The sequence below is a fragment of the Bipolaris sorokiniana genome (assembly GCF_000338995.1).
Source record: "Bipolaris sorokiniana ND90Pr unplaced genomic scaffold COCSAscaffold_3, whole genome shotgun sequence".
Classification (NCBI taxonomy): domain Eukaryota; kingdom Fungi; phylum Ascomycota; class Dothideomycetes; order Pleosporales; family Pleosporaceae; genus Bipolaris; species Bipolaris sorokiniana.
In genome coordinates, this window is record NW_006911897.1 from 246,251 (window position 1) to 272,062 (window position 25,812).

General features: G+C 51.4%; 8 protein-coding genes across 8 annotated transcripts; 3 read left to right on the forward strand and 5 right to left on the reverse strand.

Moving 5' to 3' along the window:
* Positions 1–1,632: 1,632 nt before the first annotated feature.
* Positions 1,633–3,463, reverse strand: COCSADRAFT_33883 (uncharacterized protein). Its single transcript, XM_007698299.1, has 3 exons — positions 3,177–3,463; positions 3,120–3,127; positions 1,633–3,072 (listed from the first exon to the last, which is right to left on the reverse strand). The coding sequence occupies exons 1-3, from the start codon at positions 3,321–3,323 to the stop codon at positions 1,740–1,742; spliced, it is 1,488 nt and encodes a 495-aa protein (XP_007696489.1). The 5' UTR covers positions 3,324–3,463; the 3' UTR covers positions 1,633–1,739.
* A 116-nt stretch (positions 3,464–3,579) lies between these two features.
* On the forward strand, positions 3,580–5,197 carry COCSADRAFT_135507 (uncharacterized protein). The gene is made up of 3 exons (XM_007698550.1): positions 3,580–3,729; positions 3,787–4,015; positions 4,069–5,197. Exons 1-3 carry the CDS (start codon positions 3,627–3,629, stop codon positions 5,006–5,008), a joined length of 1,272 nt encoding a protein of 423 aa, XP_007696740.1. The 5' UTR covers positions 3,580–3,626; the 3' UTR covers positions 5,009–5,197.
* Positions 5,198–5,496: 299 nt separating this feature from the next.
* Positions 5,497–7,774, forward strand: COCSADRAFT_82513 (uncharacterized protein; the record flags this gene model as incomplete). Its single annotated transcript, XM_007698551.1, has 4 exons — positions 5,497–5,574; positions 5,628–5,823; positions 6,022–6,233; positions 6,281–7,774. 4 exons carry the CDS (start codon positions 5,497–5,499, stop codon positions 7,772–7,774), a joined length of 1,980 nt encoding a protein of 659 aa, XP_007696741.1.
* Positions 7,775–8,739: 965 nt separating this feature from the next.
* Positions 8,740–12,937, reverse strand: COCSADRAFT_283421 (uncharacterized protein). The gene is made up of 3 exons (XM_007698552.1): positions 11,617–12,937; positions 9,244–11,568; positions 8,740–9,194 (listed from the first exon to the last, which is right to left on the reverse strand). The coding sequence occupies exons 1-3, from the start codon at positions 12,752–12,754 to the stop codon at positions 8,965–8,967; spliced, it is 3,693 nt and encodes a 1,230-aa protein (XP_007696742.1). The 5' UTR covers positions 12,755–12,937; the 3' UTR covers positions 8,740–8,964.
* Positions 12,938–14,054: 1,117 nt separating this feature from the next.
* COCSADRAFT_135516 (uncharacterized protein) lies at positions 14,055–16,477 on the reverse strand. Its single transcript, XM_007698553.1, has 4 exons — positions 16,069–16,477; positions 15,655–16,012; positions 14,929–15,604; positions 14,055–14,876 (listed from the first exon to the last, which is right to left on the reverse strand). The coding sequence occupies exons 1-4, from the start codon at positions 16,279–16,281 to the stop codon at positions 14,435–14,437; spliced, it is 1,689 nt and encodes a 562-aa protein (XP_007696743.1). The 5' UTR covers positions 16,282–16,477; the 3' UTR covers positions 14,055–14,434.
* A 1,035-nt stretch (positions 16,478–17,512) lies between these two features.
* On the reverse strand, positions 17,513–18,038 carry COCSADRAFT_283463 (uncharacterized protein). The gene is made up of 2 exons (XM_007698554.1): positions 17,638–18,038; positions 17,513–17,529 (listed from the first exon to the last, which is right to left on the reverse strand). The coding sequence occupies exon 1, from the start codon at positions 18,025–18,027 to the stop codon at positions 17,815–17,817; it is 213 nt and encodes a 70-aa protein (XP_007696744.1). The 5' UTR covers positions 18,028–18,038; the 3' UTR covers positions 17,513–17,529; positions 17,638–17,814.
* An 869-nt stretch (positions 18,039–18,907) lies between these two features.
* Positions 18,908–20,269, reverse strand: COCSADRAFT_110297 (glycoside hydrolase family 18 protein; the record flags this gene model as incomplete). The annotated part of the gene is made up of 4 exons (XM_007698555.1): positions 18,908–19,663; positions 19,715–19,967; positions 20,019–20,043; positions 20,097–20,269. 4 exons carry the CDS (start codon positions 20,267–20,269, stop codon positions 18,981–18,983), a joined length of 1,134 nt encoding a protein of 377 aa, XP_007696745.1. The 3' UTR covers positions 18,908–18,980.
* Positions 20,270–21,582: 1,313 nt separating this feature from the next.
* COCSADRAFT_283486 (uncharacterized protein) lies at positions 21,583–22,683 on the forward strand. Its single transcript, XM_007698556.1, has 2 exons — positions 21,583–21,892; positions 21,955–22,683. Exons 1-2 carry the CDS (start codon positions 21,672–21,674, stop codon positions 22,499–22,501), a joined length of 768 nt encoding a protein of 255 aa, XP_007696746.1. The 5' UTR covers positions 21,583–21,671; the 3' UTR covers positions 22,502–22,683.
* Positions 22,684–25,812: the final 3,129 nt, after the last annotated feature.

Consider the following 25,812-nt stretch of genomic DNA (forward strand, 5'->3'; position numbering starts at 1 on the left):
TACTAGGGGAGTAACCAAACCTATCAAGTATCACCTCGAGAGCCTAGCAAACGCTGCTACGCCGAATAAATGCGAAGGCGATACCGTGTAATTTTGAAAGTGGCATATTTAGAGCTCAATGCTTTCTCTCAACGCACACTTGGCTGCAACAGTTCTGGGCAAGGACGACTTTGTGGCAACGCGAACATTTATCTTAATTCACACTTGGCTGCAATGGTCATGAATAAAGAAGGCTTTGCAGCAACACGAGCGCTTGATATTATTCAGGCCTCCAATTGCCTAAGCAGCCCATTACGCAGGTCACCCAATATCCAGGCCGCCGCCACCTAGCTAAGCTGAGGTAGGACCATTGATAGAGCTCCGCCTACTGTGGTTGCCGGCGAAGGTTTTGTAGGTGGAGAGGCTAAAAATAATGACTAGGACTGTGACAGATACAGAGGTTTCGACCAGGCACAACAGGTGAAATTTGCAGTCAGCTCGTAGTAGACTTGTTTTAGATTATTAGTATCTTACTATGAAAAACAGTCAGAGTTTTTTTATCTTATCTCTCCCATATTATGCTTACCCGAGCTGAATATCTATGACTCAGTTCAAAAAACACCAGAAAAGAACTTTTGATAGCATATAGTTTAGCAGTAGAAAATAGCATAAACTCGTAGTAAAAACGTAGTAGTAGAGCCTTCGAGTAAGTATTGAATGATATAATGTAAGAAGGGCGTTTTCGGTATAGAAAACTAATCAACCCAGCATTTACTACATCTATTTGGCCCCCTATGTCTTCCTTCGGAGGTGAGAACAGGCAGCAGGTGATATCAATCATGGCGCTCAATTCATTTGTCACCTTCCAATGAGCTGAAGGTGGATCAATTTCAGCATAGTTAATTAGGCCAGCTGATGTCTTAGTCAAGTAAAAGCTAGATTATGATTGTGGCGGCGAATCAGTCAACACGATAGTTCGTAGATTTTGTAATAGATACGCCACTGACCAAGACGGCGCTTCTGATTAGCTAGCCTGAAAACAGTAACTTATCAGAAGGTGATAACAGAATGAGCGCCACGAGGATGTTAAGAAGTCAGAATCCCAGGCGAGTCGAAATCGGGCCCGCTGGCTTAGAACACCTCAATTTTACTCTGGACTAGTTTCACCGGGGATCGATATCTGTGCGCAGCTCACAAGGCTACTGATTACAGTGACACGCTTTCACTGTACACAAACATATATATATAGTGAGGTATCCAGTGCATAGAGACGGCATCAATCAACAGTCAATCGATACCATCTCAACATGCCTTCAACTATCGGCATCGCTGTGTCAGTCTCGCTTTTTGCAACTAGCGTTGACTGAAACAATACTCAACACCAACAATGCTACAATAGTCGATATCACGATTTCTTCAGATAAGCCTAGCTGCCACCTAATATCGTAGTTTTTATGTCGCTATAGTCGCTATACGCGAGGTACGTAGTAATAACTGACGTCATATTGTTAGCCGCCAATCTAAACTCGATCAGTATTAACAATTCGTTTATGGCAAAGCTTGCGCTAGGATAGACCTTTGGTCGACTTGAGCCTAGCCATATGAGGCAAGCTCATCACACTTCTCTAGATGCTGATATGAGAGTAACTTTGATAGGTCAAGGAGAAAGGCATTCAAGAAAATCCAGCTATAATAATAAACACTTTGATATACACGTCTCTTGGAGAAACCACTGCACTACACTTCTCAAAACACATTAATTAAAGCTCGTTATGTTCGGGCGCGTCTTCCTCAACCTCCTCGACCTGAATCTTAACCTGCTCATGGACTTCTTCCTTGACCTTCTTAGCTTTTGGCTTTTCACCGGGCACTAGAAGCGAATCTGGCAGCTTCTCCTTCTTGCCCTCTCCCATACGGATGGCATCGACCCATTGCTCAACCTCCTGAAGTCCAAAGGTGGTGCCCGAGTACTTCTTATACCACGCGCGCTTGCCGTTAGTGGCAATGAGGTGGACTTGGTCTGCGCTTCCGAGACTCAGCTCCGCAATCAAGTTAGCGGCCAGAGGATTAGCGGAGGCAACGCTGACAAAGGGGAACAGATGGCTTCCGGCGACATCGTATTTCTTGTGAATAGAAGCGAGAGAAGCGACGGCGGTAGTGGCGGTTTCCGAGGTCTCATCCTTGGGCAAGAGTGCCAGGATACACGTCTTGCTTTGGTCGGTCAAGCACATGGATTGCAGCTCGGCAGATTCAGCGATCAAGGGAATCGTTGGCTTGAGTTCTTCCTCAGGAATGACAACTGGGTTTGGAGTGTCCTCGTCCTTGATGTTTGGATCGGGCGACTCCGTAGATTGCTCCACGGTCTCTTCTGTCGCTGATGCGGCAGCCGAAGAAGCTTCAGCATCCTTGTGAGCAGCCGAAGCCTTGGAGAATTTGCTCGAGGCCTTGGAATCCTTCTTGCTATCCTTTTTGCCTTTTGCCTTCTTCTCTTTGGGAGGCGGGCAGTCGGGGTTTGGCGGGGCGACTTGAGACAGGAACTTGACCATGGCCGCCTTGTCGACCTTGCCCTCATGTTTGATCGGCGTGTCTGAGCCGGCGGGAATGAGGATCAGCGTGGGATACTCGGTGATGCCGTACTTTTCAACCGCTGCCTTCTCGGCCTTCTTAACCTGAGCAACTGAGACGATGCCAGCAAAATCAATTGCCAGTGCCCTGAGTGTGGCGCTGACAACTCCCTTTTCGCTGAACAGAATAGCCTTGGCGGTGTCCTTGTTCTCTTGTAGCCATTCATCGAGGTTCTTGTCGTTTACCCTCTTGACTGAATTGGGAACCTTGTCCTTGACAGTCTCGACGATGCCCTTGGCTGATCGAGGACCCTGGTAGTCCTCGATTGTTGGCTTGCCATATTTCTTGCTGGGACGGAAAATCTTGAGAGTAGGGAAGCCCTGGACACCCATGTTTCCGCAGAAAGGCTTATTCATCTCTTCGTCGCAGTTGACGGCGGCGACCTTGGCTATTCCTTGAAGAGACTTAGCCGCTGTTTCGTAGGCGGGCTTGAGGTTTTTGCAGTGGCCACACCATGGCGCGTAGAATCTGGAGACGTAAGAATGCGAAGCTTGGTCAAGATGAATGTAGCTTACTCGACAATCTAACATTTTATTAGTCGGCAATTCTCAAATCAGGTCGTGTACACTTACAGAGGTGTAGTTTGACTTTGCAATGACTCGGTCGTAGTCCATGCCGTTAATCGAGACGACGGCGCTGTTCTTGGGGTACATGCTCTCTGCGCGCGCATTGAGGGCCAGAGCAGCCGTAGCGGCGAACAGGGTCGATGTGCGCACCATGATTGAGGTGATTGCTTGTAAAGTAAAGTGGAGAGCAAGCAGGGGAAAAGAAGAGAAGCTGCTGCAGGGCTTATAGGTGTTCACCAGGCCTTGATGCCAGGTTGGCCTTTTCTTTTTATTTGCAGCAGCACTACCCGTGTGTCTACCTGGCCAGAGCTGCGATGCGGGGAGACAGGGATGCTGCTACACTAGCGCCTATGACCGCATCCTCCGCGCGCCGAGGGGAGCCTAATATACATGTACTATATTCACCCCTCCAAAACACCCACGCCGTATACTCAGCACTATCGCATATCCACAGCCATGGCCAATGTCACTCCAGCCAAGCTCAAGAAGCTGCAGCTCGCTGAGCCGGCCAAGCGCGCCGCCCAGCTCGAGCGCGTCAAGCCCATCATGACCTACTGGCGTGAGTACCATTGTTGCTATGCTTCTACCCAGCGCGCATGCTAACCACTATGACCAGTGAGATTCTATATGGTTCAGAAAATCATCGCCGGCGGCCTGCACTCGGCCGATCCGGAATGCACTGCCTACACGACCAATCTCATGGAGAAACTCGAGCAGGCAAAAGCCGAGAACCCTGGCGAGGAGGCCTTGGTCGATGACACCGTCGCAGGCGCCTACTGCGAACAGTTTGCCCTCCAGACACTGGCCAAGGCGGAGCGCGAGATGGCTGAGAATAGAGTCAATGGGTACGTCTCCAGCGCATGGTGTCATGAGCGCCCAAGCTAACTGTCGTGGACAGACAAACAGTCGATACTCTGCGCGCAGCCTCCACATTCCTCGAGATGATGTCCGTCTGGAAAAACAACGACGCTGAAATCGCTGCAAAGACAAAGTATGCCAAGTACCACGCCCTACGCATCCTCAAAGCCATCAAAGCTGGCGAAGATCCCAATGCCACGAATCCTGTGCAAGAAACCCATCAACAAGCTGCATCGCCGCCTGCTTTGGATCCAGAAGACCCAGAGGTACAGCGTATAAATCAGGGCGCTCCACCGCAAAGTCCGTACCAACCCTACGTCGAGTCGGCCCCAGATACCTCACAACCATCGCCCAACTTCTCCGCTCCTCCAGTGTCTCCTCCAGCTCCCGATCTCCCTTCTGCGCCTACCGGATATACACAGCCCTCCCATAGCGATGTATCTCCAATCTCACAGCCCGCACAGTCACGGCAGGGCTCTGTCACTTCTATTGGCGGGGGATATTTCCCAAAGACAGATCCTCCTACTTTCACGGGAGAGTCGGCGCCACCCGGTCTACCAACAGCACCAATGGACCGCGATCCCTTGACATCTTCTTTGCCTACTAGTCCTCAGGTACCGCAAGCGCCTGGTGCATCGGATCCTGTGAGCTTCTACCAAAACCCTGTATCGCCGCCAGCCGCTCCGCCTGTCCAGAATACCTACCAACCTCCTCCGCAAAATCAATACGCACCACCACAGACAGGCGCTTTCCCGCCTCAACAACAATACACACCAACGCCACACCAGAATCCATATGCTCAACCCGCACCGCCACCCCAACCTTCACAGCACTATTCCAATGGCCCTTTCAAGAATGACGAAGACTCCATCGCGCTGGCCCAAAAGCACGCCAAATGGGCAATCTCAGCGCTAAATTTCGAAGATGCTGACACAGCGGTAAAAGAACTACGCATCGCTCTCAAGGCTTTGGGCGCATAAGGTTCGGATTGTCTACTCTGTGCGATCTGAAAAATTTCCACGTATTGCATTTATGAAACTCATGATATTTGCCGGTTTGCTGTATACCCATGTTTGTAGACGTGTTGGAGGCGGATCACCGTCTCTTATGTAACTTGAAGGTAGATGCAGACAACAAAAGGAATTAAAAGCGATTCTCCTGTCCACCAGACATTGGCGCGCACTTTGCCTCACGTGACCATGTTTACATTCAAAAAGGACCAACTCAGACGTGACATAAGAACACAAGTACACCTGCAAAAAAACAGCGAGACTCATGAATCAGTCACTGTTTCCGCCCTAGCATATGCCAAGACATGAGTGCACGTGCCCTTGGGCCAGAGCTTAAGAAATCCAGCCGAAACTCATCCTCACTCCTCATCGACCTTCACAACACAAGGCCGAGCTGCATGTAGTCATGCTTCTGGGAAAGCCTCGCACAAGCTGTAACCCATGATACAGCGGCGACAATGGCACCCATCACACCTTTCAATGCGGCGGATATAACCGAAAAAGCGCGGCGAGAGCTGCTTCTTCTGCTCGAAGGTGTAAGGTAATATCAGCGCCGCAACGTGCTGCCACATCTAACACATGCAAATAGATACGAGGAAAGAAGAACCTCGTGCTTGAGAAGGCGCTTGCCGGTCCGCTGAATCTCCTTGTCAAGTTCTCGACACTACAAGAATATGGCGTTGACAAGCCCTTTTTCCTTGAGAACGACAACGTCGACTCCTCACAGCGCAACATTGTCTTCCTCGTTAGAGGCGAAAAGGCAAAGACTGTGATGGCTGTTGCTGGTAAGTGAAGCGTCTCGGCTTCCTTGCTTCACTCCTCGCATGCTGCACAGCATGGTTTGGGTCAAAAAGTAGGCTAGGCAGATTTTTACCTACTCTGTCTGGCCAGTCTTGATCCCTAGAATAAACAAAGCGCTTTTATTGGATTGCCTATCATCTATATAGGATCAGTCTATTGTACGGTGCTAACATCCTAGATAGATCAGATAAAACGTATTCGACGCGACAGCGAAATTGAACATGAATTCTCCATCTTTTGGGTTCCCCGCCGCACTTTGACGTCCGATCAACTACTTGAAGAAGCAGGTGTCCTGGGTGAAGCTAGTGTGAGCGAGTGGCCACTGTTTTTCGTGCCTCTTGCAGATGATGTCTTGTCGCTTGAGCTGGAAGATGCCGTGTCGGATCTGTATCTTGTATGTTGCATCCCATCGCCACCAGACCTGGAGCTGACTATCTAAAGAGAAAAGACCCGACGGCCATTTATTTGTCAGCCAAGGCACTGATGCTTCAGCAGCAAAAGTATGGACTCTTTCCACGAATCATTGGTAAAGGTGACAACGGAAAGCGCCTTGCGGACCTGCTCATTCGTATGCGCACCGAGGTTGCTGCAAGCGAGACGTCTGCTGGTGGAGGACTGTCGTTTCTGGGATTGACACCTAGCTCCAACATAGACAGCCTCATCATTATTGATCGAGAAGTTGACTTTCCTACTGTGCTACTGACTCAGCTCACCTACGAAGGCCTTATTGATGAGGTCTTCAACATCTCTGCCAATCAAACGGAAGTTGATTCTTCCATTATTGGCGGTGTAACGCCTCAACAAGGTCAGACGGGTTCGGCATCTACAAGTATGAAGCGCAAGGTCATGATTGATGCCAAAGACACATTGTACGCAGATCTTGGTGATGCCAACTTTGCCATCGTAGGCAACCTCCTCAACCAGGCGGCTCGGCGGCTCCAGAGTAGCACTGGGCGCGACCAGCTTGCCACGAAAACGACTTCAGAGTTGCGCGACTTTGTTGCAAAGCTTCCTGGTTACCAGGCCGAGCAGGCCAGTCTAAAACTACACACCAGTCTTGCAGAGGAGATCATCAAGTTTACGCGTACCGACATCTTTACACGAAGCCTAGAAGTACAGCAAAACATCATGTCTGGCGCAGACCCCACAACACAACACGATACCATTACCGAACTCATCAACCGCGACGTACCTCTGCCTGCCATTCTGCGTTTACTGTGCTTGGAGAGTACAACAAACGCGGGTATTCGTCCAAAAGACCTCGAAAACTTCAAACGTGCCATAATTCAGGCCTACGGGCCGCAGCACATGCTCACCCTCGCTTCTCTCGAGAAGATGGGTCTACTCGCCCTACGAGGAGGCGTGAGTCTCGGCGGCGTAGGTGCACCGGCGAAACCGGGCAGTGTAACCAACTACACGCCCTTGAGAAAGAGTCTCAAAATCTGGGACGACGATGTAAATGAGGCGAATCCAAACGACATCTCGTACACTTTTTCGGGTTATGCACCCCTAAGTGTTCGTCTCATTCAGTCAATCATCCAGAAACACACGCTGGCAAATGCCATCAAGCCCTCCACCGACCCCCGGGCTTCGGCTCAAGCAAATCCCCTCGCTCAGGGCCTCCGCATCTTTGATGATGCGACAAAATACGTCCGCGGCGCCACGTTTGATGAGGCACAAAAGGGAGAGGAGAAGGCTGTCAAGGCGAGACAGCTACTTAATGGTAGCCAAGTTGAGAAAAACAAGACTGTAGCTGTGTTCTTCCTTGGTGGCGTCACGAGGGCTGAGATTGCGGCGCTGAGATTCATCGGCAATAAGTTGAAGGAGTCTGGGGGTGAGGGGAGGGGCAGTCGGATTGTCGTTTGTGCGACGAATATTATTCGGGGCGAGGAGTTGGTGGGGAGCGCGATTGAGAAGAGAAGGTTTAGGGCGTGAGAAGGTGGGGGGGTGTTTGGTGGTTTGATGGGTCATGGTTAGGGGAGAAGGAGGAGTGGCAATTGGTAGATGAGAGAGGTTTAATAGGAGATTAATTGTGTTTTGATGATATATATACATGTGTTCCTGTTTACTTCGGCATACTCGTATGACTTGTCAGGACACTTGAGTCAGCATGAAGATGGGGAATGAGGCAATAGTGAGGATGCATAGATATTGAAGCTGTGTGATCAGGTCAAATCGTGCAAGTGCCTTGCTACCTTATGCAAGCAAGGCAAGTGAGAGGGTATGAGGGACGAAAGTTCCCAAGTAGGCGTGAAAGACAATTGTCAAAAAAAAAGAGTGAATAAGTTGTAAACACCACAAACCTTCTTCATCATTTGCTTCTAGACCTGCACCTACTACGCCTTTTCATGCCTGAAACAACGACACATGGATTTTCTGCCAGTCTCTCCTCCCCACACGCCCCTTTCTCCCCCCTTTGTCGACTCTTCATTACACACACTCTCCCCCCTCAGGCATACACATTAACTAACATCAACGGACCTTCTTCTCGGAGCAAGACCACCCCCTCTTTTCGCAAATTCAATCAAAGAAAAAAAGAGAACAAGATGGTGGAAGAAAAAAAGCCAACGAAAAAAAAAAGTTCGGTGGGCTGCGAGGAAAAAAACGCGCGCTAGCCACGTGGTATCAAGCACACTATATGAATAGAAAAGGAGAAAAAGAGAGAGGGAGAGCATGTCGAAAGCAATCTAAACAGCTCTAGTAAGACATGATATCTGAGGGGAAAAGAAAAAATCCCCCATGGACAAAAATAGAAGGCACCACCATGTGCGTTCCCCATGCAATCATGCCAAGAATCGCCAGAACATGCAAGAGAAGGGCGCTTTCCCATGTTCCAACCCACCAGAAAATAATTATCGCTTCGTACTGATCCGAAACGTAACGGTGTCTTTGCACAGAATGTACTGCGCCCAATAAGATTTGCCTGATATCCCAGACAATATAACATGGAAAACACTCGTCTCTGTTTAGACATTTTTCCGAGGCTGAAAAGAGTGGCGAGAAGTATTCTGTCCGTTGGACACAACTTGGGGGTCCACCAGACCATTACCGCCACTTTCCAATTGCTCATGTCATTATTTTGATTACCACTTCATCCGAATTAGAGTTGCGATAGCAGGCTCAACTTAGATAGCAGGTGCTTGTTGTGGTTTGGACAGAGTTCCAAATAATTGCTCCGGCGGTACGCGTCCAACATTTCCCATGCGGTCGGTGTATGACGTTGGGGCAGGGGCGTAGCCCTGTTGCTTCTTACGGTACCACTCGATGATTATGCCAATGACGACAAGCAAGAAGGTAAGGACCAGTGCGATGGCGAGGCCAATAAGGACAATAGCCCAGAGAGCAAGGTGGCTGTCTGTAAATTTGTTAGAAACGTGCGGTCTGGGGTATGGTAAATAACTAACCTGACTTTAGGAAGAACGAGTTGGGGTTCTCCACAAAGATAGAAGACAAGCTTCCTGGCTCCGTCTGACCATCCTGACCCTTGGTAGCAAGCAGGAAGGGAATGAGTGAAGTGCCGTTAAAGAGCACAGCAGATGCTGTTCCAAAGTCGGTAACATTGATATGGCCCATGAGAAGAAGATCTTGGTCTTGGTCAATGATCTGGGACGCATCATGATTCTCCGACAGAGAAAGAACTTGGATACCACGGATGTCGGTTGAAGCGCCAAACATGGCAGGGTCGGCAGGGATCCACTTGGACCCGTCGAACCGCTGTAGATAGGCAGTGCCATCGCTGCCTTGGCCAGCGGCCCAAAATTGATCTCCATTGCGGTTAGCAATGGTGAGCGCAGTGACTGGACCAAGAAGATCATTGGCACCAGGAATAACGGCATATTGGCTGTTTGTAGAATCAAACGTGAGGATCTTGGTGTGGTTGTTACCCGATGTAAGATTGCCCGCAATCAAAAGTTTGGTGTCACCAATCCAAGTCAAAGACGTGACCTCGCCCTGGATACCGTTTCCTGCTTGATTCCACTGATTGCGCTCAGTATTCCACATGCAGACTGCAGCACAGCTCAAGGCTCCAGCGGACTGAAACTGGCCACCGATAAAAATGTCGTTGGACTTTGGTCGTGGGGCAATGGCATTGACGGTGACGTTGATGCCTTGAAGTGGCGGCGGCTGCACAGGAGTAAATTCATTCTTGGTGAGATCGTAGGCGACAACACCAGCAACACGGTCATTTCTGAGCTGACCACTAACCACACCACCGGCGTACAAGATATTGTTCATGACGGCAACAGTGGCAAATGTGGAGTTGGCGTCCAGCTCGTCGTTGAAACCGGTGACCTTATCCGAGTCGTTGCCGTCGATGATGAGGACATTGGTGATGTTCTGGTTGTCTGCACCGGTTGCGGCAAAATGACCAGCAAGAATAGTCTTATTCATACCATTTTCCTTGTAGAAAGTGCCAGTGCGAACGCCCGTGGTGTTGAGGTTTTGTCCATCCACAATAGCTCGCTTGCGAAGAGAAGCCTGGCGTTGGGCCTTGATCTTGACAGGGAATGCCTCGAGCTCCAGCTGGTCTCCGCTTTGTAGCTCAGCACTACCGCTTGCAAGGAGAGCACCGGAGGAGACGGATCCACCAAACCAACGAGCACTTCCAGGAACGTCAGCAAACGTCATCAATCTACCCGACATCGCGAGGGAGTAGAATTCCAGGTTGTGCAGCCAGTTGCTGCGAGAGGGAACCCAGACTGCGAAATCATTGACGCTGGTAGCGGGGTTGTTGTCGAAAGCGTTGACTTGGCTGAAGAAACCGCTCACAGCCAGGACTTCTTCAGGTGTGTTGTCTGTAATGTTGAGCGAAAAGGGCACGAGATACAGGACAACGCCCTCTACACCAGCGCCAAGAGGCTTCCACTCGTTATTGGTGTATGCAGCCACACCACGCAGGCCAGGAGCATTGTTGTCTACGGTGTTGGTGAAATTGCCACCGACATACAGTGTGCTAGCGTTGTGGAACAAAGTCATAACCTGGTTATTCAACCCACTGGCAGAAAGGGCCGTAGGTCCCGTGGCGCCATCACGGATGGCAAAGATGTTGTTGCGTTTATCAGTAGTGTTGAAAGATCCACCAACGTAGAGAGTATCGTCGCCCCTAGCCACGCTCGTTACCAGAGCCTTCTCCCGAGGACTAAGGCTCGCACCAGCAGCGTTGATGACCGAATCCGAAAAGTTGTCTGCTTCTGCAGTCTGACCTGGCTGGTACTCGAAAAGACCATTCAGGTTGCCAGAGGTGGCCTTTAACAGCGTGAAGCGTACTCTCTGTGCAACAACTGTCACGGGTGATGGGCCTTGTCCAGCGGCGGGTTGGATAATGACTCGTGGAGGGGCGCCGCTAGTGGCATCAATGAAGCCATTGTAGACCTCGTCGTACTTGTCAAAGTTGTTGGTCTGCCAGAGTTCGGTGCTTTCGGTTTGACCACCGGCCACAGCCGTGACGTTGACGCGACCACGAGTGCCACAAGTGCCGTCACCTTGGCATCCAGGTGTGAAGATGGTGACTGAGTAATTGCCGGACTGCTTGACATCAGGAACAAAGGTAACGGTTGCCGCATTGACATCAATCGGGCTGCCTTGGAGAACGGTTGTAAGGTACTGGGAGTTGCTGTCATGTGAAGGAGAAACCTGCCACGAGCCTGTAGCGGTTGACTCTGACAGCGAACCGGTGGGGCCACAGTTCCTGGGCTCGTTGAACTCGTTGACAGCATACGAATAGATGGCTGCAGACGTTAGCGAAAGAAGTTAGTAAAGCGAGTAGATGCACTCACCATCTTGGAAGAGTTCAATGCCATTCAGTCCAGCGCCAGCTCCATAGTGCTCGGTAATATCGATCCTGAAAGCGTTCATACCAACAACGTTGACAAAAGCAAAGTCCTGGGCAGTGGTGTTGCCCTCCGGCAAGGGGCATCGAAGGTCGCAAAAGGCCTTTTGTCCGGTCTGGGGGTCGGTGTAGGTCAGATTCAAGATGCCTCCAAGAGGAAGGGCGGTAAAGTGGAAAGTCTTGGTGCCACGGCCCTGGAAGTCGGTGTTGTACAGCTTCATATTGGTGGGTTCAAAACCAAAGCCAAACTCGGCCTTCCAGAAACCATCAGCGCGGTCGGCCATGAGCCAGGTAGAGTCGGCGCCCTGTGTTGTGTAGTCGGCCTTGCAAGCAATGTTCTTGGGGTCTGTGAAGCCGTTGATACCGGAGCTGGTCTGTGCCGAGATGCGTGCATTGGAGATGGGAATCACCTGGGTGTTGTTCTTGCTCGACACAGTCGAGGCATTGCCGCCCAGGCCGTTAAACTCGCCTCCAAATACAATGTTGTCGTTAGAGGCACGGGTGATGGAATGAATGGGGCCGTTGAAGCCGTGGAACGAGAGATCTTCCCAGCCGTCCTTCCAGACCAGGGCGTTTGTCGAGTTGGCACCAGAAAGACTACCGCCAACATAGACGCGTCCGCCTTCCCGGTCGCAGTAGAGGGCATTCACGGATCCACTAAGGCCCTCGAGTGCCCGTACGTTGCCGTTTGTGGGATCAAGCAGGGCAATGCCTCCCGGTGTGGGCATGTTGCCGACGCCTGTAAAGTTGCCGGCGAAGACGACTCGTTCAGCGCCATTGATGGGCAGAGTGCACATGGCCTTGATGTCGGCATCGGTAACGTTGATGGTAGCAAAGACACCATTAGGGTAGCGGGAGAGTAGAGCGCCATTGCGACCGGGGTATTGCTGGCTCTGGCCTTGGTACTGGTATAGCGATATTGAGTCAAAGTCGCCAGTAAAAGCTATGCGGCCCAAGTCGCCAAGACTAAGCGGAGGGACCGGGACGGGGTTGAAGGTGATTGCTGTCGTGGGAGAGGCGAGCAGCAGCGAAAGGACGAGCTTGCCAGCCCCTGTGCGCAGGAGGGCAGCGAATGAATCCCTCATGGCAGCAGTGGGTGGCGCGATGGACGGAAATAATACAGGGTCGTATGCGAGGGTCGGAGAATGGGTTCAGCAGAAGGAGGTGGGCCGGTTCGGCATGGGCACGAGACGACGTGTAGTGATGGTGGTGATGATTACGGAAAAGGTGAAAGTGAAGGTGATGGTGACGTTGTTTGCAGGCCGGTGGCTGAGGCGACGATGCGGCCGGTCGGTCGGTCGTTCTTGCACGCGTGTAGTGTGTGAGGCGTAGTATAGGCGGGAAGGAGCTGCCGGCGAGGGTTGCTTGGCGCGCGGTGAAGTAGGGACGTGGAATCGGGGTCCAGGGGGGGTGGTTGTGTGATATTAGGTGCAGCGAGCTGCTTTGCTGGAATGCTGAAACGAATGACTGAGGTGAGGGGGAGGATGTGCGTGGGATCGAAGGGTGGCCGCCCTCCCGCGCTGCTTTTTCGCAAAGGTACACGGGTGTTGTCAGAGACAGGCGTGAGAGTCAAGGGGGGTGTGTGCCTTTCCTTTCGGGAGCGCCATCAGAGACAAGACCCGGGTGGCCCGATGAGAAGCAGCCTGATTGGCCAGGCCGCTCCTCGGCTAACGGGCCTAGGCCTAGTCTCGACGTGCCTAACGGCTGACAAGCACAAGAGCCTGCTCCCACTCGCACTCCCAAACTCCCCTTTCGCCATGCATGGACGACGCAGGGCAAGTGGACAGCGTCCAAAAAAGCTCATCTAAACTGCCGACCTAACCCTCCCGCTAACATGCTTTTTCGCTGCATCGCCGTTGTCTGGTCTGCCCGCACATGGCCGCGATATAGCTGCTGCATGTCCTAATTTACCCTTGACAGCCTGCCGTTCCTGTCGCTGGCCATGATGCCTCCCACCCGCCTGCCGCCTCAAATAGTCTTTGTGCGACAGCTCGACACGGCCTTTGGCTTCTGTCATTGTCACCTTTATCGCATGCCATCTGTGTTTTTTTTCTGCTGTCATCTGCACTTTAAACTCATGGTGAGCAGCCATGGCCTGTCTCACTGCCTCACCCGAGATCAGGACCGCTTGGCATCGTGCCCCAGGCACGCGCCTACTACTTTCGCTCGCCTGCAGGGTCACTGCCGGTCGACCCCAATCACCACACCATCACCATCACCACCACCACCACCACCACCACCACCACCACCACAATCTCCTGCACCATCCTCGTCACTTGCAATACTCCTTAATCTTCTCCCTTTCTTCGCCCTGCATACATTCTTGCTTACTTCTCCGCTTGGACTCGTCATTCTTACGACGCCTTGTTTCTGCCATGACGCACGCCTGCCACTGATCTCCCTTGTCAACGGCAGACGGCGTGTTTCACATTCCAACGAGGCCGCCGCCCGGTCCCGGCTCTAGCAGATCCCGCCCGCCTTTTCGCCAAAAATACTCGAAGCTTTCTGCGCGCGTCCATGACTGATGCAAAAGCGTTGGCGGTGCTATTAGCAGTGGGTCTGCATCTCAATTGCACATGCTGACTCAATCCAGCCACAACCCCAAAAGTCGAGACACGATTTAGTATTATATATTAGAGACTAACTACCGCGTACGCTACAAGAAATGCTTCATATCACATCCGTCTAATTCTAAATGTGCCCCATCAAAATCTAGATGCTTTGTCGATGCTTCTCCCAAAACAAGTTCTATACCCCTCCCCGCATTACGGGCTACTGCTCTTTTCCATATCCTTGACCTTGTCTTTGTCGACAAACGCCCTCTCTTGGTCCATGGCCCCATTCATATCATAGGCCTCGATGAACCAGCTGCCAATCATAGCCACCGCACTGAACACCAGCATGACTATCCAGATGTACTTTAATGCGTCCGTGTAGCTTTCTTTTAGTTGGTCCTTCATATCTCCGCCAGGCATCTCCTTGATGATGCGAACCAGCCCAGCTGCGTCCTGAGAATACTCGTCCGCGAAGTCAGCCAGCAGTGGGAACGTCAGCATCTTCTTCTTCATCTGGTTCTGGAACACGACCCCGCCAATAGCCACTCCCAGTGTCTGGCCGAATGCGCGGAAAAAGGAAAACATGTTGGCAGCATACGCCTGGTCCGCTGCGGTCGCGCTGGCTTGCACGGCCAATGCCATGGCAGGAAAACTAGGCAATCGTTAGGGCCCCTTGTTCTTCTTCATCAGCAATTCTCACTTACAGGATACCTGTTCCTATCCCACCAACGAGACTGATAAAGATCCACGCTGGAGTCGACGTGTCAACTTTGATTACTATCAGCACACCCATGCCCAGAGTAGCAAGGAACCACCCTGCCCGGTTGGCCCATCGGTACGTGCCCAGGATGGCAATAGCAACACCCGTCGCGATCGAGGCTGGAGCCACTGTAAACGTCCATGGAAACAAAGCAACCCCAGTAAGAATTGGCCCAAATCCCTTGACCGCTTCAAAGTACAGTGGTAGGTAGTATAGGATGGCCCACAAGATAATGCCGTGGATTACCGTGGCAGTATAGAGAATGGCAGCAGACCGGTTCTTAAAGACGGACGTGCGAATGAGCGGGTTGGCGGCCACAAATTCAATATACAAGACAAAGCCAACCATGCCAGCACCGCACACAATAAGTGGCACAAGTGTGCGCCACGAGTCCCACGGATACTGCACCCCGCCCCAGGTAACGGGAATCAAGAAGCCAGTGGTCGAGGCAAGGAAGAGCACTATGCCGATCCAGTCCACCTCGCGGAGTTTGGTTAGGAAAGCCCCATGCTTCTGGTTGAGCTTAAGGAAGATGGTGATCATGGCAGCGCCAATGCCAATGAATGGGAGGTTGATCCAGAAGATCCATCGCCAACTAACGTTTTGTGAAAAGCCGCCACCTATTGTCGTTAGCTACTGTCCTTTTGCATCTGCACTGCATATTGCTTACCGAGAAGCGGTCCAGCTACGGTGCCAATCGACCACATGGCACCAAAGAAGCTAAGCCACTTTCCTCGCTCCCGCAGAGGCACAGTGTCTACAACTACCATTTCTGTGAGGCAAATGATACCTCCGCCTCCGATACCTTGGATAGACCGCCCGATCAGGATGAGGGTGAAGTTGTCAGCCACAGCGGGGATAATGGAACCAATCAGGAAGAATACAAGACTGATATAGATCAATGACTTTCTCCCGAAAATGTGCGAAAAGGATCCGATCACTGGCTGGAAGACGGTCGACGTCAATAGGAACGAAGTGCCGCTCCAAAATGCTTCGATAGCAGACCCGCCTAGTGCCCTTGCCATGATCTGGAGATTGTCAGTCACCCAATGCCTCCCATCTTTCTGAATTGTGCAAAACCTACTGGAAGAGCAACGGAGATGGAAGTAGCATCCAACGCCGCCATGAGCGTTATGATACATAGACTACCAAAAGCAGCTAGAAAGCGCCATCCTGGCTGGAACTTTTCCGCTTCTACTGCATCCACCTGCTCGGATGCCGCCTCGCTCACGGGTTCTGAGACAGGCAGCGCAGGCTTGACCACGTCCTCGGGCGGCTGTACAGACGTACTCGCCATGACTCTTGTTTTTGAGCCTTGGTGTGAATAGGGAAGAGAGAATCCGAATTATATGTATAGACTACGCACGATATCCTCGAAGGCTAGAGGAGAGACGCAAGAAGCCGCCGAAAAATATATACCAAGTGCTGCCTACTCTCTTTACAAGACCGAGAGCAGCCATCATACATATACATACACACTGTCCGTTTTACGACTCACCAGTTCTCCCTCTATCACAGGGCGTAAAGCCACAACACACACCCATCACTCGGGGCGGGCGCACAGTAAGACCACCCAACCACGAGCACGCCATCTCCTCGGCCCAACTTTGTCCTCCGCTCCATCCAAAAACCCACTACTTACCTAGCTCACCACCTTAGTTCAGCCTCAAAGCTGCAGCCTCCGTGGTGTATATGCTTTAACGGTGGCCCGTGCGCTCTGCCCTCGACAATCTAGCTGTACGCACCGCTTCTTTCCACGCCGTCTGCTTGATTTGACACTGTCCAATTGGCTTATCGCGCCAATCTGGGAGGATTGGGCACTCCGACCGTTGTTTTGTTTCGCCCAGTCATGACGTGGTGGTGAGCAAGCGGCAGCCGCATTGCGCGCGCTAAAGAAAACGTGCGGCGTCGCCCTTTGCTGGCGAACCGGAGCGCTGTGAGACGGAGGGTTGTTTGCCCGAGTGGGAAAGTCGGGGCGGGATGCGAGACCCCGACGGGGCGGCCTTTGTCCGGGTTGTTATCGTTTCTGCCTGCGCTGGTGATGTTGTATCTAGAGTACTAATAAATAAATTCTAGAAACAGGAAATCGATGATGCGTGGACGTTGCCAAGTTTCACGACGTTCCTCAAGGCTTTGTATGTATGTAGCAACACCGCATAGCCCTACACCCGCCGTGCCACACACTTTTCCTCACCAAAGCACGCCGGAGTGTCCATTCTAACCCCCATCCATCCGATGTCTCAGACGCAGCAAAAGTGCAAACGGCGCAATGTCCACCTGTGTTGTATACAGCACGCCACATGGCTTACCGGGCGATATGAGAAAGCACTCCAAGCGCATCTTTGTCATCGCTCCTGCACGTCAGAGTTCCAGATGCAGGGGATAAGCGATAGTATGCTCATGGCTTGGCTGAGAGTTTGCTACTACTATCCACCTAGCTGAATAGCAGCAGGGTACACGTGGTTATTACTACGACTTTTTGGTCGTTAGGCTAATGAAACAACCTCCCCATTCACCGCTTGGTCTGGACTTGTTCCCCATTTTCCTGGTGCGTAAGTAGGTGGATGGAATGGGCCAACCACACTCCCCCCTTTCTCCCGTTCTCACAGGTGAAAGTGAGGATTGGATGGTAGTAGAGGGGTGTTTCACATACCGAATCGCCATCTCGACCGCTAATAAACCATCTGCCGTCTCCCCGCACTGAAACACACATCGGCAAACATACCATGTGGCCAAAACGGCCACCACCACCGGTTCCCCCACATACATTACCTCGCGGTAGCCAGGAAAACCCCGGGGTTGCCCGTGCGAGTTTGTGTTGATGATTCCCTTACTTTTTTTTCAGATTCATAGTTAAAGTAACGAGGTGAAACTGGAAAGTAAGAAGCGGAAATAACGGATTGTGAGGCTGGTTATTAGAGACTAAAAAGGGGTTGTTTTGGCATATGGAAGTAGTATCGCATGTTTGCGCTGAGTCAACAAAAAAAACTAGTCTGAGTGAAATACCTAGCCTGCTTCTCTTAAGTAGGGAAAATCTTACCATCGTCTCTGTGGAAACGTCGTAGTGGGTTTCTTGCAAGATACGCCTCTTTTTAGCTGAGGGTGTCGTGTCAAAGACTACGAGGCTTGCTCAAGCTTCGTTGCTCGAATGCCTTGTGACGGACCATTCATGTTGGATTGGCTGCCATCTGATGATCGCCATGGCAAGTCGGCTTCCGCAAACTCCTAATGTTTGACATTCTTTCCAACATGACCGGCTCTCCATTCTACATCTTTACGGAGATCCTCGGTATCATCACCTAGGAGCACTTCATCGAGCTTAGTTTTGAAGTCATCGTCCTGTTTCAAGATGCGCAGGAGGTTTTTTACGTCTCGAATTGACTACATATTCCCCATGTCAAGTTACCTGATTTCGATATATGGCCAGCCTGCTCGACCTGCTCTGGTAAACGGTCGATCCAATGTTCTGGAGCCAGTGTGGAAGAATAAAACCTCGAATGACTGCTACTTGTCAGCATATTCAATCAGTCTCCGCACGATAAATCCTTACAGAATGCAGTAATCCGCCTCCCAAAGACGTGTCTACGGAAAAGTTGGTGACGGAAAACTTCTTATAAGAAAAGTTTATACCCAACGGACTGTAAACTATGAAAGCTTCTGCTGATATTCTGGAATCGATCAGCGTAGAAGATGAGTATGTGGATCAAGTGCTCGTACCTTTGTCCAAGTCTCCCAGGCGTATATCTTGCCGATGTGCTCTGCCTTCTCCAGAGTCGCAAACCGTGGCCACAATGTCCATGTGGGAAGGAAGTACGTGGTGTACAGCGCAATATAGCTTCTCGTCATCTGGCCGCCTAATTTTAACATGTTGCTCAACAAAAGCCGTACATATCCAGAAACAAGCGTCGCACACGAACGTTGATCCCACACCACAATACACTAGTCATCAACAATGTTGATTTGAAGAATGATATGCATTTACCTGTATTGGACAAACTACTGCCCAAACAAAGCAAGAAAGCCGTTATACACCAGACTGCGATCCTTTTGCGTAATCGAACTGACATCTCCCGTTCCCGTCCAGTAAAACAACCCGCCTAGTCCATTTTGACGCACATAGTTCGCTTTCATCCTAACCGTTTGCGGAGTATCGTAAGTAACGAGCCCCCCGTCGCCTCCAACACAGTACGCCGCACCAACCTGCTCGTCGACATGCTCCTCTGCACCCGGGCGCGGTAGGTCGCGGTACTCAAACGTGCCTTCTTCGCCTGCCTGTCCCGAGAACGAGTGGCCGATACCACGGGTGCCCGTGAAGCTGCGGCCGTATGCCGGGACGCCCATGACGATTTTGTGTTGTGGGACGCCCTGGTTGACCATGTACGAGACGGCCGAGTGACAGGAAATCGCGGCTTCGGGGCAGTGGGGGTCGGGTGGTGTGAAGAGCTGTGCTTGATGCCCGCATTTACTCACCCACGGTCCGGAGTAGTCGTACGCCATGAGGTTGACCAAGTCGAGATATTGGGACGCGTGTCCTAGGTTGATGTGCTGGAGAGCCCATTCGCCGGCTGGAAGAGCAGAGGACAATGTGTACTGAGGGGCTGGGAGGTACTGCCGGATTGTGGCTAGAAGAGCAATGTAGTCTTGGCCTTGACTGGCATCGGCCGGGTGCTCCCAGTCGACTGTAATTTTTTTTAGTACTTTTGTCGTTACTGAGATGAGGGGAAACCAACTGTCAATTCCATCGATACCGAATTGCTGCACCAAAGCCAAGGATGACTGTGCAAAGCGCTCACGACAAGCCGGGTCTCGAGCAACGCCTGCAAACGGTTCACTACCTTTGCCGCCACCACCGACAGAGAGCACTACTCGCAGCCTTGTATACTTCTTCTTAAGAAGTGCAAACGAGTTCAGACAGCCCTTTGTTGCAGGGATGTCATCAACGCCTGGAACATCGATCTGCGTATCTGCCCATTCATCGCTCAGCTTTAAACAAGTCAGTCTAAGATTTGTCCAGAAAAAAACAAATATACATACATATACCGTCCCATCTTCCTTAACCCTGTCATCACCTTAGCACTCACTATCCGAGAATGTCCGAGATTCCAACGTTACCAGGCAAACGCATAGAAGACATGCGAAATGACGTCGTAGTTCAACGACACGGGCGGTTGGTCGCGATAGATACGCCAGTTAGGATAGTAAACCCCGTTCCAATACATAGTTTGCAGCGGTGTGGAAAATGTGGTGTTGTGATCAAGTGGGTGGTTGAAGTAGTCTCGGCTCATTGTTCGGTTCGTCGTCAGCTTTAAATGCTTAGCCTGCCTGCACGTCAGGGTATCCTGCAGGTAAGAGGACCCGTATCTGTTGCTTGGAAAGATCAAAGCTCTACGGGTATCGGAAGCTCCGCACAATTTTGTTGGTTAAACAATTTTTTGTGTGTGTGAGATATTTGTTTGGAGCATACGTGGGGGTCGGTACGTAATGGAAGACAGTAGTATTCGTGAATCTGTACTTTGGCAATGGAAATTGGCTAGGAAGATGGTGGATGGTATGATTTCAAATGTCTGAAGAGACTCTGGAGCGCCGTCTACACGACCTTGTATATACACGTGAAGTAGATAATAGCGGTATTACAGGCCGCTCGATGATGTAATGAACTGGTGGTTGCATTGGATATCAATCGACATGCTGCTTAGCCTGAAGCAGGTGATGCCTTAGCTGCCGGACTTGCTATAGTTGCTTCTGTTTTTGCAATGCGATAGACGGTGAAGCCCAGTATGATATTTGAATAGACTGCGAATAAACTGGTGGTGTTGGTTAAGATCTATGGATAGCGCGAGCCAGAGTCGCTCTGCTTTGTAGGTCAGGCCGCGATGTCCCAAAATACTGTGTTCTCGTGATTTGCACGCTGACGCACTAAAAAAACGGCTTGGAAAGTTTAAATCTATCCGGCTCGAATCTAATGTGCATTTGTAAGAAGAGATGAGAGGGTGTGTTATGGGTAGTATTGCACATCCGAGAGGAGTACGTAGCCAAGAAGCATCCAATATCATATATAAAGATAGAGAGTGCACGCAATGGAAATCATACAGAGATGTATTTCTAGGCACAGAAACATCTTGTTACGAAAAGATTGATAAGGGTGCGCACACCTATGTAGAACGTGTCAGCAAGCCTCCAAAAACCAAGGTAGAAGCTGTGGCGCAACATAAGTGTGGGGTTCCAAGGCTGTGCCAGCTGTGCCACTCGGTTCGACGGCACGCGCAAATTCCAGAAGTCACTGATAGGTCGGCGTGAGGGAAGCACAAGGCGCTAGAGTGAGACGGAGGTGCCGTGCAAGACTGATCTGGTAAGTTGCACAAGAGTTGCAGGTATATGGAAAAGAATGTTGGATGTTGTAACCACCGCTTGACAATCACGTGATTGCGCGCTCCGACGAACCGTTTGCGTCAGTCCGACTGCAACTACATACAGTTGTGCTCCAGCCACAAACACCAACCCCACATAACCACCGGACCTACATTGAAGATTCGAAGTCGCCTATTGTAACACAGTTTTTTCAGCGCAAAAGAAAGCACTCTACATCACAATATTACGCTATACTGTATCAACCGTAATCGTGCGCATCAGCTATCAGAGCACAACGCGAGGCCACTTCCCCACGCGTTGCAACAAAGTGCACCAATAATGACAGAGGTCATGGCATCCGTAGCGGTACCGATATCAGAAGAAAAACCCGCCGAGGCCCGGCCACCTCAATATACCTTCAAGTTCAGCGAGTTTCTTAGACGTGAATACCGATTTGGCCTAAACCCCGATCGCCCAACCTGTAAAGCGTACCTCCAAGGCCATTGTCCAGACGGCAGCAAATGCCCCAACAAGCACAATGTCTCTTCGTCCTACAATAAGTACGTCATCCAGTAGCTCACCCCCATATCAAATGCCAGCAGGCTGACACTCAACACCACAGTCTCGTATGTAAACACTGGCTGCGCGGCCTCTGCAAAAAAGGCGAAACCTGCGAATTCCTCCACGAATACAACCTCCGCCGCATGCCCGAATGCTCCTACTACGCCCGCACACAAACCTGCTCCAACGGCGACGACTGTCTCTATCTGCATCTGGACCCAGATGCTAAGCGCCCCTCGTGCCCACACTACGACCGCGGCTTCTGTCCACTCGGTCCACACTGTGCGCTGAAGCACAACAAGAAAGACAAGCTGTGTCCGTTTTACCTGTGCGGGTTTTGTCCAGAGGGGAAAGGCTGCAAGTACGGTGCTCACCCGCGGTATCCTACTGATCTCAAGAAACCTGAGGCGCGTGTGGAGAAGAGCGCTGAGGAGCTTGAGGCGGAGAAGTTGGAGCGTGAGCGCGAGATGATGAAGAGGGAAGAGGAGGAGCGGGAGCGGGACGAGAGGAATGGACATCAGGGTGGGCGTGGGTTTAGGGGTAATTGGGACCGCAAGAAGCGTGGAGGTAGACGGGGTAGGGGCGGTAGGGGACGTGGAGAATTTTGAGAGCAGGCGCATAGGTGCCTAGGAAAAGATATATATTGTTTATCTAGCGAGCGTTTCCTGCCTCCTTTGTAGTAGCCCGGCTTTTTTTTATGTAGCGGGGAGGACAGCTAAAGAGTTGGAATGACACGAAAGATACGGCGCCAATTGATCTTGATAACGTATAATTGAGCGCAACATCAGGGTACGAAAGCCACAGCGGCGTCTTTTCTTTTTTTGTTCAAGAAGATAGTACATGCCATTAACAATCCTCATCCATGTAGTAGGAGGTAAAGCTCCATTATAAACAACTCTTCAATAAGTCACTTAGAAAAATAAACCCCCTCGTCACGTCATAAAACAACACCACTTCTTCCTTTCCACACTCTACCTCCGCCTAAACTTAGACTTACCCACCACCGGTCTCTTAACCACCCCCTCGCCCTCCTCGCCCTTCTTCACCTTCCCCACCTTCCTCACCACAGGCCCCGCCTCCTCCTCCGCGACCCTCCGTTCCTCCCTCTCCTTATCCTCAGCCATCTGCCTCTCCAACTCCGCCTTCCTGTTAAACTCGGTCTCGACAATCCGCTTATCCCGCGCTGAATACCCCTTTTCCTTGATGGAATAAAACACGGCGCCCAAATCCGCCAGCCAGTGGGGGTCGACGGCGGTAACACAGGACATGTATTCTTTGGAGGTGAGGATGAGTTCGTGGTAGACGACGTAGTCGGGGAGGTATCCGAGGCCGTAGAGGGCGGAGGTGGGGTGGAGTTGGATGGTGACAGAGGTGCGGAGGTTGATGTATTCGCCTATGCCTTTTACTTTTGCGGCTTGGTGGTAGTAGCCTGAGCAGATGCACTTGCGGATGACGTCCCAGTCGGTTCCACAGGATATCAAGGGCATTTTCTGCTTCCCCATTATGTCGAGGATCTGGTCGCGGATTTCCTTTGCGCGGCGCAGCGCCTTGGGGTGCAGGAAGTGCCGGATGCACCAGCCGTCGGAGTAGCCGTTTACTTTCCATTGCGTGTACACGTGCAGGAGGGTGAGGTGGTCGGATTCTGGGACGAAGAATTTTTCGCGGGCTGCGTCGGATTCTTCTTGGCGCTCTTTGGGGCGGTAGAAGACCGAGGGGACGGAGAGCATGGCGACGATTGTGAGCATTTCTTCGCTGCATTCGTATTCCGTGGCTGTGATGATGAGTTTGGCAAGGGAGGGGTCCATGGGGAAGGCCGTCATGGTTCGGCCTAGGTCAGTGAGGTTGCCAATGTTGTCGAGGGCGCCGAGGGCCCAGAGATCAAAGAGTGAGGTTGTGATTGTGTCTTGAGGTGGCGGGTCCATAAAGTCAAAGTCCAGTAAGTCCCGTACACCGAGAGATTTCAACAGTAGGACCGTGTTAGCGAGGTTCGTCCGCTGGATTTCTGGTATCGTTTGGATGTAGAATTCGTCTCTGAATGCTCTTTCAGTGTACAGATGAAAACATTTTCCAGGACCAGTGCGTCCAGCGCGACCAGCACGTTGTGAAGCGTTTGCTTGAGATATGGGCGTGATTTGTAGCGTGTCCATGCCCATCTTGGGGTTGTAGACTTTGAGTTTAGAGAATCCGGCGTCGACAACATACATGATACCATCAACAGTCAGACTCGTTTCTGCAATGTTGGTTGCTACGATGACTTTTCGTACACCTGGGGCTGCTCGCTCAAAAATCTTTGCTTGCAGATCGGCAGGCATCTGACTGTAGATTGGAAGGATGCTAAGTTTTGGCGGGTCGTTCAGCAGTTTGAGTCGCTCTGCAACAAGTTCGCAAGTGATTTCAATATCCTCTTGGCCCGTCATGAAGACTAGAATATCACCAGGTCCTTGTGACACGTGTATGGCCAAGACTTGCTTCACAGCACTGTCGACGTAGTCCTCGCACGGCGATCGCGAGTACTGAATGTCTACAGGGAATGTTCGTCCTGGGATGATGAACTCTGGCGCGCCTCCGTAGAAGCGCGAGAATCGATCCGCGTTCATAGTAGCCGAAGTAACGATTAGCTTGAGATCTCGTCTTCGAGCCAGGACTTTTTTGAGAAGGCCCATCAACACGTCAGTATTAAGGGCTCTCTCGTGCGCTTCATCCATGATGATGCAAGAGTACTTGTCTAGGTCAGGCTCAACCAAGGATTCTCGGAGCAAGACACCATCAGTCATGTATTTGATCTTGGTTTCTTTGCTAGTGCAGTCTTCGAAACGAATCGCATAACCAACCAAACCACCCAGCTTGACCTCCATTTCTTCGCTCACACGCTTCGCCACACTCATGGCTGCGACACGACGCGGTTGCGTGCAGCCAATAAGCCCGTTTTTAGCATAGCCATCTTCGTAGAGGAACTGAGTTAGTTGGGTAGTTTTTCCGGAACCCGTTTGGCCGACAACAATGATTACTTGGTTGTCTCGAATCACGCGGAGTAGATCTTCTCGGACAGCAAAGGCTGGGAGATACTCCCTCTGTTCTCGAAGTGTCTTGCTTTTGCTGAAAGCACTTGCGCCTTCCTGCTTGCTCAGATGCTGTGCAAACTTGCTGCCACCCTGCTTTTCTTCTTCGTCTGGACCAGGCGCAGCACTGTCTGTATCCTCCTCCTTGATGCCCATGATATTGCCCAGTGTGGTTCCTTTCGCGCTAGTGGCTTCCTGCGTCTGCTTTTGCCGCTCTTTCTGCTGCCTCTTTTCCTTGACCACGCGACTGCCGCGCCGACTGAAGACTGCCATGTCGCTCTGAGGATCTCGTACTGCTGGGACTGGGTCGATTTGCTTGGTGAAGACAGTCTTTCCGTCCAGAAAGGGCGGTCTGAGCTCGTGTACAAGGATGTGTACGCGCATGCTCTCTTCATCATCGTCAAAGTCATCATCGAAATGTCTTCTTTGGGCGACCCCAGATTGGAGCATTCGATTCGTCTCCCACGCATCAACATCCTTTTGCTTCTGCTGAGCCCTCATGCTCGCCCGATTATTCTGTTTCTTTTCTGTCAAAGCAGCCTCCCGTTGTGCGTCCAGCCATGAGCTCTCAGCACCGCCAAACGGGTTATGCGTATCGTCGCCAAAGGTATGTCCGTTCTCCTCACCGCCATACCAGTCGCGGTCAAGTGCCATTGAGTCGAAGTCGTCCACGAGGGGCTCGGGACCTTCGAATGATTCCTGGGCTGGGTGTGCGCCATCTTCGTTGGCTTTGGGCGTATGCGCGCGTGAGGACGCGGGCTTGTTGGGTTTGCGAAACTTTGGACGAGGCGCGATCGAGTATTCTTCGGGGTCGAGCTTTCGCCGCTTGGGGCTATGACCGCGTTCCATTATGACGATAA